Below are 12,374 nucleotides of genomic sequence, written 5' to 3'. Positions count from 1 at the left end.
AAAGCAGTCACTTAAGCAACAAGAGCTAATTGCAACAAATCAGAAGGTATCTACTCTACAATATTTAAACATCCTTCTAATTGGATCAAAGTGTTGTGAACAACTTTCCTTGCTGGAGACTGTAAACTGAGTTTGCTACCTGTTTCATAAAGTAATTTGGCCAACCATTGTCTGTCCTTCCATGCTTCAATCTGAAACAAAATCTTGAAGCCACCCAACAATTTGACAGGAAAAACTGTGCTTTGATACCACTGTAAGATTCTACCCCTGTTTTGAACCATTTTTTTTGCATTTTTCCCTTTCACTTTCCAAAAGTTATGTGGCTTCATGGCAAATATGAGACCAAAAGATATTTGGCAAATATGAGTGCCACTTTCAAGCATGCCGATTTTACTCGTTTAATAATTGCAGTGGTCGCAGCTTTATTGTTAGTCTCTACCTTTAAATGAGGGGAGAAGGTAGCAATATAAAATTCCCTTGAACTTTGAAGGATCCCTCTTGCACTAGCAAGACAGGTTTTTTTTGAGGGTACGTTTAAATTTAGATTGACCACGTATGGGTGATCCCACAATAGTGTGTCCTAGTTGTGTTATGGGGTAAAAAAGTGGCTTAAGGTGCCAAAAATTGGAAAACACCTTTAAATGAATATATACCTTCGTACCTTCGAATGAAGGACCTTCATTCAAAGGTAATGTCATCATTTCATTCAAAGGTGATGTCATCATTTCATTCAAAGGTGATGTCATCATGACTTTCAAATAAAGGTGCCCTTTTTTATTTTTAAATGTTTCATATTCAAAATGCTTTATTAAAGGGACCTTCTAATGTGGGTCTTTCGAGTGAAGGTTCTCTCACCTTTGGTGAAAAGTCCTTCATTGGAAGGTCCCTTAAATGCCGTCCTCCTTTTGCTCACAAAGTTTTTAAAGAATTTTTTTGTTTCAAAGCAAGGCTTGGACCATCAAATGGATCAGTATGACATGAAACTTTGTAGGGTTGTTTAGTGAACTTAGGTTTCAAACCAAACATAAGGGTCTTGTTTTATGCATTTAGGAAAAAAAAAAAAAAAATCTATGCACTCCATATCGATGTCCTTGTTTTAAGAAAATATAAAAAAATGCACTAGATATTAATGTTGTGATGTCTTTAAAAAATTATGATTTTATCTTATTTCTATTAAAAGTTGTGCTATGAAATAAATGCCATTTTTGAAAAATACTATAGAGTATAAAAAACTAAGTTATTAAAAATGCCTAAAAAATGACGTTAAGTTTTGTATTTAAAAAAATTAGAATCCACACAATCTAAAAAACCACTAGCTTATATCATCTTCAATTTTTTAACATTTGCTTGCTATAATTGTCAAATAGTGAAAATTTGCTTCAAAATGCCAATTTCAATGTTCCTTTTATGCCAAAATGTGGGACACACTATTGTGGGATCATCCATTTAACTCGGAAGGTGACCAACAAACTCTGTTTATGTTGTTTACCTTATTACCTTTGCCTTTATTGGGAGGTCCTTTAATGGCTAGGACGACAAGTATTATTTTATCCATTATTTAGTAGTTTTCCCTAGAGACTTCAAAATTTACTAGTTAAAGATAAAGTGGAGGTTTTTCCCATCCAGTATGGTCTAGGAATTTCTCTTGATGTATACCATGGGGTGGAAAGCCAAGTGACTTCTCTTATTACATTGGCTTACTGGTCATATTATATATTATAATCTTTGATCAGAATTATATTCTTATTAGAGATCTTGTGTCTAAAAATTGTTAAATTTTCTTTGATCATTCAAAAGCTGCTGTTTCTCTTGAAATTCTAGAAGTTGGGATAGGATTTTCGTATTGGATATACAAGGGAAATTATATGAAACCTTGCTTTTGAACCAGAGTCAAAATTCCATCCGTTTTTTATTATTTAACCAAGTGTTGTCACTTGCAGTTGTCACATATATGCCACAGGATTTTCGAGGTACACTTCTTAAGCAACAGCGTGAGCGTTCAGAAAGAAAGCAACAAGCAGAAGTTGAGGCTGTTATTAGTTCGGGAGGAAGCATCCGTGACAAATATGGTCTCTTGTGGAAGCAGCAGATGGATAGGTAGATTTCAAAGAGTTATTTCACTATATCTTTGTGTTTGTATGATGGCTGTGCTTTTTTACTAGAAGCATTTTCTTATCTGGGATTTTTCAGGCGAAGACAACTTGCTCAACTTGGCTCTGCAACGGGGGTTTACAAAACCATTGTAAAGTATCTTGTTGGAGTACCGGAGGTATGTATCATGCAACTTGAGATATTTCTGCCTTATGCAATGCATTATTTTAGATTCAGAAATTAAGATCTTTTTTTAATTATTTGTGAAATTTTCAAGGTTTTAAATGAGAATTACACTTTCATGGATCGCTATATGCTGTATTTAACAGATGCACGGAAGTTCTAGCATCAGAGCCTTAAGGAAGCCTGTCGATTTACTTTAGTTAAAGAATCAAGACAATTTATTTCCAACAATTTGATTAAAATGAATTGCAGCACTGTTTTTTCCTTGAAAATAAAAAATAATTGAATTATCTTGGATAATCAGATGAATAAATTACGAATGTACAACAGTATATAAAGGAATTACAAGACGGTGTTCTAAAAAGAACGAACCGTTAATCTAAAGCTTCAAAATGAAGCTAAAATGCTAAATAAAGCTATAAAGCTAAACACTAAAAAGAAAACTATGCATTCTTATAAAAGAAGCAATAGTTGCACTTAAAAGACTAAACGAACTAAAAAGCTAAATAAGTTGACAACTAAGATGACGAACTAAAAAACTAAATGACTAACTAAATGACCATTAATAGAACCACTAAAAAGATAACTGACTAAAAGAATTAATTATCTTAATACCCTCCCTTAATGGTCATTGTATCAACTAAGTACTTGACAGAAGACACTACAGGTCTTTTGATCGCAAGAACACTCTGTTGTTGCGGAGACCCTCCTAGGATCTGCAAAGTGGTAATGATCAAGAATAGCTGATTCAGGATGATTGATGCAACCTTCACATGTGAATTACTGAGCCTAAAACCATGATTTTGAGGAAAAATAGGCAAACCCTCCAATGAGTAACAAATAGGATTTCGATAAAAACCGCAAAAACTTTTGTAGAAGAGCATTGAGCACTATTTGCTCCAGCAACTCCAAAATTGATTGCAAGATACCATGGTTGCAGATGTTCGCCCCATTAACTCCAGGTGCGGCCCAAAAAGGACTGCAACAAAGCACAATTTTTGTGGAAAAAACCGTCAAACCCTGAAAACAGGAACTCTCCCAAAAGAGGAATCACGATTTTTGAGGACAAAAAAACCGTCAAACCTTGAAAACAAGAACCCTCCCAAAAGAGAATTCACTATTTTTGAGGACAAAATTGACAAACCCATAAATCTGAGGTTACAAATCATCGTTTTTCTGGAAAAAAAGGGCAAAACCTCAGACTAACAAAATCCTACGCAAACTGTGTGAATTATAGATGATAACTTTTTAAGGAAAAATTATAAACCCTATGAACAATTTGAGGAAAAAATGGTGAAATTCCACAAAACGTTGTGCATCAAAACACCTGACATCACGCGGTGAAACCTGATTTTTGAGGAAAAAATCAAGCAAAACTCTCCCTTGATTTTTGGTGGAAAAAATTAGAAAACCTAGAAAGATAATTTTTGTGGAAAAAATTAACAAAACCCAATACTAATTTTTTTGTGGCAAAAAAAATTAGAATTATCCGGAATAATTTTTTTTAGTGATAAAAAGTTATAAAAAAACCACCGGATAATTTTTTTAGTAAAAACTGAAAAAAGTTTCTAAATAAAACAAAAACTCTGAACTGGGAGTCGAAATCCCCTTCGCCACTGCGCAAAAACAAAGACCCGATGCACAGGGGAGAAACCCAGAAACACAACATGCGGGCAGAGAAAAAATGAAGTTTGTCACTAAAAAAAAATCTGCTGTTGACGCAAAAAAATGTGACAAAACACAGTCATATCCCCAAAAAAGGCGTTAAAAAAAACGCTTGAAAATGTTAGACTCGTTGCGAAAATAAATCATGGGGAAAAAAAATGTGCCTCTGTGAGTAGAAAGTGTGGATCCTGCAAATAGCACGGGCGATGCCACAAAATAAACACAAGAAATTGTTGTTGAAGGCCACCCAATCAAAAGAAAAACGCGCTGTCGAAATTGCGCCTCCAGACAAACATGCAAACTTCCAGATGTAGCAAACTCTCGAAAATCCGCCCAGAAATTTTTTCGAAAAAAACTTGAATCAAATGCAATAGAAACTTTTGACCACGAACCCTAGCATGAAAATAACAACGCCATCTGAAAAACCCTCGACAAAACCTAGAAAATAAATCTTCACGATTTTGCACAGAGATCCGTCGAATTATAGCTTTAGAAAAGCCCACGAACCACCGACGATTTTTTTTTAAAAACCAATTAAAAAAAATCTGGAAAAAAGTTCCAAAAGGGTTCTACAATTTAAAAAAATTTACCACTATAAAAAATCCATCGACTCGCTTTGATACCATGAAAAATAATTGAATGATCTTGAATAATCAGATGAATTAATTAGGAATATACAACAGTATATAAAGGAATTAGACAGTGTTCCACGGATGTTGGGGACGGGGGGACGTGGGGACGGGCTTCAAGGACGGGGGGACAAAGGGAAAAGTTTTGGGGACGGGTTTCAGGGACGGGGAGACTTGGGCCTGGGAGGGGGAAACGCGTTTCCGTGGATCACTAGAATTAGAAGAGGCTGTTCTAAAAAGAACGAATCGTTAATCCAAAGCTTCAACATGAAGCTAAAATGCTTAAAACGCTAAATAAAGCTAACAAGCTAAACACTAAAAAGCAAACTATGCGTTCTTATAAAAGAAGCAATAGTTGCACTTAAAAGACTAAACAAACTAAAAAGCTAAATAAGTTGACAACTAAGATGACGAACTAAAAAGGTAACTGACTAAATGATCATTAATAGAACCACTAAAAAAGTAATTGACTAAAAGAATTAATTATTCTAATAGAAAATTAGGCAATTTTCATATTGATTTCAAAATTTTAAGACCTGTTATAAAAAAAATATAGGAAAACGTTCCATGAATCTTCTGCAACTATGCATATTTGATTGCAAGTTTTTTGTTAAGTGGAGTTGATAACAATGGGAAAGATTTGGATGATTGTGACCAATACTAGATTAAATGTGAGATTGGATATAGATATTCAACGATTCTAATCTCTGAACTATGTGCAGGTTCTTTTGGACTTTGTGCGAAAGGTAAATGACCACAATGGGTAAGTAGCATATTTTTGCTGGATATAAATAAATTATATTCTTTGAATTTTGACTTTTCAATCAGAATGCATATCATTTTAAATATACGGTGGAGTTTCTCCTTCTAAGACTACTGTACACTTGAATTTGCTATGCTTACTTTCATATAAGTGATTTGGTAATATCTTATAATATTTCAGGCCAATGGAAGAGCAACGGCTGCGATATGGACCTCCACTTTACCAACTCACCAGTATGGCTTTTGGTATACAATTCTTTTTGAAGCTGTGGTGGAGATATTTTGATGAATGTGAATTGTAATGACTTCTTTCTTGCCTTCGCCTTATGACTTATTTTTTAACAGCTTAGTTGTTTTCCTTAGGAGTATACATTTTTCTGTGAGCTCAAAAACAAGTGATCAACTCATTTCACTAAAAAATACATATGAATATGTTTTTGGAATGTGGGATGAAATGTTTTGATATTATTCTAATGCTATTTTATTGTTTTTCTAAATAGGCCAAAGGATGATCTTCTTTCTCTTCTGGAGCAGTCCATAAAGGTGTACAGTTCTGAATTTAAACGGTTTCTCACATTTATTGGGTATATTTTGGTGACCACATTCTGTTTAGTTCTTGAAAAAATGAGGGCTGGAATTTGAAATATATGAAACATTTTTGTAGAAATCCAGAACTTCTGAGAGTTAGAATATAAAAATGTGAAGCATTCTTCAAACTCTGAGTTAAATTTGAGATCGTCTTTGTTATCAACAACTGGACATGGTGTGTAATATTTTTCCTACAGTACATAATTGCTAATAATTAGCAGCCAGTATATCCATATTAGTTCATTCCAATTAAACCTTTTTATCAACAGTGTTTACATTAATTAAGCCAGTATATCCATATCAGTTCATTCCTATTAAACCTTACAATCAACAGTGTCTACATTAATTAATAGACTTTCTTCTGCAAAATGATTAGCATGATTTCTGAATTTATTCATCACATGTATTGGATTTTTCTCTGTGAATTATAAATGCTTTCCCTCCTTTATCAACCCTTTCCAGTTATGAGAGCCCCTAAAACTGATCAGCTTTTGGGTTTGCTCACACTGAGGATGCCATGGCATTGTCCAATATTACTTCAGGTTGTTTTTTATTAAGGTAAGAAGGGTTTTGAAAGGACCTAAAACCTTTTACATTAAGAAAGATAGCTGATAGAGCATTAAACACAGCAGGACAGAAAGGAACAGCCAAGAAAGACAGCAACTAAACTGCAATCGCCATAACACTACTGCTAAGAGAAATCCAACTGAAACGACAATGGAAACAATCAATCACTGCAAAGAGAAACTCAAGCAGAATTAGGGAGGTGTAAAGAAGTTATCTAGAGATTTTTGGTAAATCTTAGTACGAGGGTCCTTCTCCTTCAAACTCCTTTTCTTGAAACAAGGAGAATATATAAAAACATCATTAGAATTAGCATATGAGAGATACCCCTGTTTTTCACCATGTGCTGATCCATCTTCCCCAAATCTTTGTTTTTTGTGACAATGATAATCCAACGAATCGCCAGTAGATTCCTTATGCATCTTTGCAACTTTAGGAGAAGAAAGGGTCTCTAAAGGAGATTTCCCCCTGCTAATCTGCCATTTGTTCAACCACGCTAGGAGAAGAGGACTGCAAAGTAGAAGGTGTTTGTTTCTTTTTCCTCCAAATAAAATGGGCATTCTTGTTTGTCTTACAAGCAGTATAAGTATGACCCACTTGACCACAATATTTATAGATATTTGGAGAACTTTTTCAAATTCAATTTCCTGCACCCATTTACCTTACTTAGAAGAAAGGGTAAGCTGAGAAGGGAGCGCCTTATTCTTCTCCACAAGCACACAAAATCTCGCATACAACAGACGCTTCATGAATTTGGTGATGGGGCCAATGGCACAAATTTGCCCAAAAGAGTTGGCAATGGACATAAGAATCTTTTCACTCCAAAATTCCAAGGCAGTCCGGTAACCGGACCCAAATACGGAACTTGAAGTCATTCAGAGGGTTGAAACCAGGGGACCACTTAGAAAGACGGAGGCCATTCAAGCCCAGGAACTAAGGGCCCGCACTAAGAATCCTAAAACAGTCATCAATATCAGAAAAGGAAAAGAGAAAACAATTATCCATCATTGCAGTTACCTTAATTTGTCCTCTCAGCTTCCCATTTCGACAGACCCATCTTTTGATAGTGTCAATATTAGGAAGATTGCCATTAAATCTCCCAGCCAATTTGGAGATTTAACAAGAAGAGAATATGGAATCTCCACTACAATCTCCTTCTCACAGAGAGAAACGAATCCCTATGAAAGAGTAGGGACAGCCACAGGAGGAACACCAGCCACTTGGGGCTTAGCCAGCGCCACAAAGCTTGAAGACAAAGCAAAAACCGTAGAAGCACCAAGACCCACATCCAAATCAACACAGTTCAGGACATCATTCTACAGCAAACTAGCATCTTCCCTGCAAGACTCCTCAGAAACCTTAGGGGGATCAAGCAAAATAGTGGAGACATTCTTCCACAATTACTTTCCAGAACTAACTTAGAGAAAGCTTTATCATCTGAGACATTCATCTTCTCAGATTCCAAAGAAGCATAAGCCCCAACCTCAGAAACACCCTCAACAAGGGGCCCATAAAATCTGCCAAACCAACCAGCCCAGCAAACTCCGCCCCACCAGCGTCCAAGATAACAGGGGGAGTTGTAGCACAGACAACAAGGGACAGGAGAGAACCTTTATTGCAGACACACATGGAGGCCATACTAACCTCAACATCCTTTCGAGCCACAAGCCCTTCATCTTTAGAAGCCGAAGGGGCATAGAGAAAGCCCCTACAGAAGCCACAGATGGAGTGGGTAGAGAAAGCAGAGAGCCTCCTTGACCAATGCCTCCACCTCTGGAGCACTGTCACCATTCTTCTCTTCAGACCAGCATTCCTGATTGCCGTTAGAGCATAAACGTTTGCTAGAGACAAATTTTCAAACTCCAAATGAGCAAGCATGTGGGCTCCCAGCAGGATGTCGAGGAGTTCGTCATCATAATCTGCAGGACAATCTTCATCGCCATCTTCATCCTCTGTGCTGTCCTTGCAGGCACCAGAGCTAGAGGAGTTGCCTCCAACACTGGCGGCTAGGGTTTTCGCCCCCCTTGCCTTTGTCTTCGTTCTCTTTTCCATCCTTTGGCTTCAGATTGTTAAGTAACAACAGTGAGCTATATAAAGTGCAGTACACATTAATATAGTTTACAATTTTCAATTTATATATATTATTATATATTAATATATAAGCAACCCATAGTCCCCAAAATTTTGGAAATTTTGCCATCCCTAGAAATTTGTTTTGACATTTCCTTGTCTTGGAAACTTGGATAAACACTATTTTTTGCTGATTAAATTAACCACTGAATTCAGGATGACTATAAAATAAAAAAGACACATATTTAGGCACCCAGGGTTTCTGAGTTTCATTATTTTGCTTAGTTTTTGTTGAGTTCTGAAACTTGAGTATTTTTTAAGTTAATGAGTTATAGCTAAGTTGTAATTTTCTGCTCCGCCAAGTCCAAATTAAGTTTGAGTATGCAAGCTATGACGTTCTTAACCTCATCTAAGGTAAATGGCTCATCCAGCACTAATGTAGATGTTCTCTATTGAGTTTATGGGGTCAATTTCTTTGATAATGTCTCCAACCTTAGAAACTTCTATGCCCACAGTCTCATAAGTAAAAAAATCTTTATAAAAATATTGAAACAAATTTCTAATTAGCGAAACAACATTTGCCATAGAGCCATCAATATTCTTCCTGACATGCTTGACTCTGAGAATATTAAATTTCTTTTCTGACTCTTTGTCACCCCGCCTGAGCCAATTAAGCCTAGACCTCAGCCTAGCACCTTTAGCTCTAGCCATGTGATCGCATCTTACTTCAGCAGAGCAACTTTGCTCTGCAGAAAAATATTCTTAGGGCCACTTTGAACCTGCTGCTCAAGTGAAGTAAGACTCTTTTGAATATTCCTAAAAAAAATTGATCACTTTTTGGCCTGATTTTTCCCATAAATCCTCAAAAATTTCTGTACAACAGAAATAGATTTATACCACATAAAAATACAGGATTGCCCTCTACCCGAGTCTTGACAAATATTCCAAAGAGAATAAATGCCTTTAAGAAAGAATCAACTTTTAAATGGGAGGTGTTAAGCTTGAAAAGACTCTGAAAGGAAGATTTAAGAGGGCTAGGAACAGATGAGGGCAAGAAAGAAATTTCAATGGGATGGCAATTAAAAAGGGTAGAGGACAAAACTATTACATTGTTATCCAAACTGAGAGTGGTGACAGAAATGTACCTATCTAGATACAATCTGTCGTGCCTAGAATCAAGCCTTTTAATACCTATGTACATATAGGTCCAAGTGAATCAAATTCCATTACTGTCATTTTTATGCCTCCACAACTGGATCAATCAAATTCCTCAGTTTAAAATTAGCCCAAAAGAAGAACTCATTACCTTTCGAATTAAATTTACTACCACCAGTTTTATTATCCTTATTTTCAATCATATTGACATCACCTCCCAAAACCCAAGGCACATTGGAGAGATTGGAAGGTAACTGGTTTGATAAAAGAGGACATTCTTTCTAGTTATTGGGGGCATAAACAGAACAAAGGCTAAAATTGTAACCTTGCTTAAAAAGAACAATTCAAGTAGCTCTAGAACAGGGAGGAGAATCTTTGTCAATAATAGAATTAGTGAACTGATGGCTAATGAGAATAACAAAAGCATCTCCATCCTTTAGATGATCAAAGAAAAAATGCTTTTGATCAAATATGTTTAAGTGCACAATCGAGGCTGAAACCTACAATAATAGAATTAGTGAACTGACTGCTAATGACAATAACAAAAGCATCTCTACCCTCTAGATGATCAAAGAAAAAACACATGCTTTTGGCCAAATATGTGTAAGTCCAAGATCGAGGCTGAAACCTACAACTTTAACCTCTTGTAAAAACTTCACGTCAATGTCAAGCCTAGACTTATAGAATGGCTTAACTTCAAACCTCCTATACTGGTTTTCTAGACCCTTATATTTCAACTGATAATCTTCATAACAAAAGGAAGAAAGAAGAGATCTGTTCAGCAGGGAGAGACATCACTCCTCTACAAAGCCTTTCAAAACTATGTGGCAATTTCACACCGTTTTTTATTCCATCAGAAGAAGTGACTAACTAGGTATCTTTTTGTATACATTCCACATTACAGGTCATAGGACTGGGGCCCTCGATTTCCTGCTTGTCTTTTATATATCTAGACCCTTTCACACAATCTTTGTTAGAGTTCACATTATGAGTTTTCTAATTAAGGGTCACCCTTTAAGAACTGGAAGAGATTTTCCCTTTTAAAAGATCATCAACCACTCCATTTCCTCCTCCTTGAGAGGGAGTAGATATATTTCTGGGAGTTCTCAGAGTGAGGGATAGTGTGAGGAGGCTCACAACCCTTATCAATTTATATTCAACACTATCCCAGATTTTAGGGTTATCATCAAAGGGAATCAAAGCAAGGGAAATCCATTTCACTTGATATAATATCAACATTATTAATCACAGGTCTCTCCTTTTTTTGAGAATTCTTTTGTCTATTTTGCAAATTAGGACAATTCATCTCATCTTTTTCACCAAGTCCAATAATTTTGCAAGAAGCAATTTTACTATGCAGTTGAAAATCAATGAAGTTAGGACATCCTTTAGAGTGGTCCAAAGAAATTTTAACTCTTATTAATGTGTTGGAGAGAAGATTTGGTATCATCAATTTAATAACTTCTTCTGAAGGCTTGAGAAACTGAGGTATCAAGAACCACACATGAGGGGAATATTACAGATTTATATCCATCTTGAGGAGAGTAATCATCTCTTCTAGTTGCACAATGGGGTCCCTATTTTTCGTTAAAGGTGTTGCATGGGCTACCATGTTTCTCAGGAAAATATTTTTTATTCATATCAACAGGGCTCCAACATTATACATAATTCAAGTTTGCAGAGAAGATCTATCCCCAATTACTAGGATCTCAGGGTGGGGGCCTTAATCCTACTGATTTCCCAAGTCCTTAATATAGGCCGCATTTATTCTATAGTGTTTTCCCAGGATTCATACAATAGTGGTACTGGGGGTGTGGACCCACCCTGTCCCAGGTCTATAGGTAGGTGCGCAGGTGGGGGTTTGGGTTTGTTCTTGTCAACTATAGAGGTAGGGCTGGAAGGCCAGCTATATTCGGAAAAACCCTAAAAATACACTTCCCTACATTCTAAAAATTCTTTGTAAAAACTCTCTTTTGTTTACTATCGCTTCTTAAACAAACAAAAAATAGCCCTTTTTAAATCATTCTGCATATGCTCACATAAATCCTAATTTCTTACCCCACACCAACACAATACAGTCATCAAAAGATTGATAGGAAGGAAGGTTTCCTTTAAACAAACAAAGAAATCTCAACATTTTTTAACCTTTGTTCTTCCTTGTCAATTGCTCTTTACATAGCATTAATAGGGATTAGTTTCAATGCTACAAGAACCTTACCTTTCTTAGCTTTTGCAGGTTGGGATCATTCATTTTCCACAAATGTGGCACCTTTTGAAACATCCACTTTATTATTTGGAACCAATACATTCCTCTAAGATTTATCTCCATCTTTGCTACCCTTAACTGCGACTCCTTTTACTTGACTGCTGGGATGGGACGGACCCTCAAATTGAAAGAAATCTGTTCACCGCCACTGCAATTGCCCTTTCTCTGCATAACAATAAAGGGAAACCTGGAAAAAAGAGCATAACAAGCTTGACCAAACAAAGGAAAGCCCTAAAATCCTAATCGACTGACAAAAGGAAAGCCTAAGAACCCTAGTCAATTAACAAAAGTAACTCAACAAAAATTTGCAAACACCATAAAAAAATAAACAAGAACAACACAAATGCATAACAATAGACACCAAGACAAGACTGAAGGGAGAAGAAAAAGGGAAAGCTATG

At 36.1% G+C, this 12,374-nt stretch overlaps 1 protein-coding gene across 4 annotated transcripts in view; it reads left to right on the top strand.

The window, feature by feature from the left end:
* The window catches only part of LOC131073093 (uncharacterized), a 154,343-nt gene that overhangs the window by 68,492 nt on the left and 73,477 nt on the right, over window positions 1–12,374 (top strand). For all 4 annotated transcript variants that reach the window (XM_058009458.2, XM_058009457.2, XM_058009459.2 and 1 more), the window contains exons 4-8: window positions 1,941–2,097; window positions 2,191–2,269; window positions 5,291–5,331; window positions 5,512–5,628; window positions 5,831–5,914. In XM_058009458.2, the coding sequence (XP_057865441.1) occupies window positions 1,941–2,097; window positions 2,191–2,269; window positions 5,291–5,331; window positions 5,512–5,628; window positions 5,831–5,914 (478 nt within the window). The remainder of the gene's footprint in view (window positions 1–1,940; window positions 2,098–2,190; window positions 2,270–5,290; window positions 5,332–5,511; window positions 5,629–5,830; window positions 5,915–12,374) is intronic.

Source organism: Cryptomeria japonica, chromosome 7, assembly GCF_030272615.1.
Source record: "Cryptomeria japonica chromosome 7, Sugi_1.0, whole genome shotgun sequence".
Taxonomy (NCBI): Eukaryota; Viridiplantae; Streptophyta; class Pinopsida; order Cupressales; family Cupressaceae; genus Cryptomeria; species Cryptomeria japonica.
This window is presented reverse-complemented; position numbering and strand designations above follow the sequence as displayed.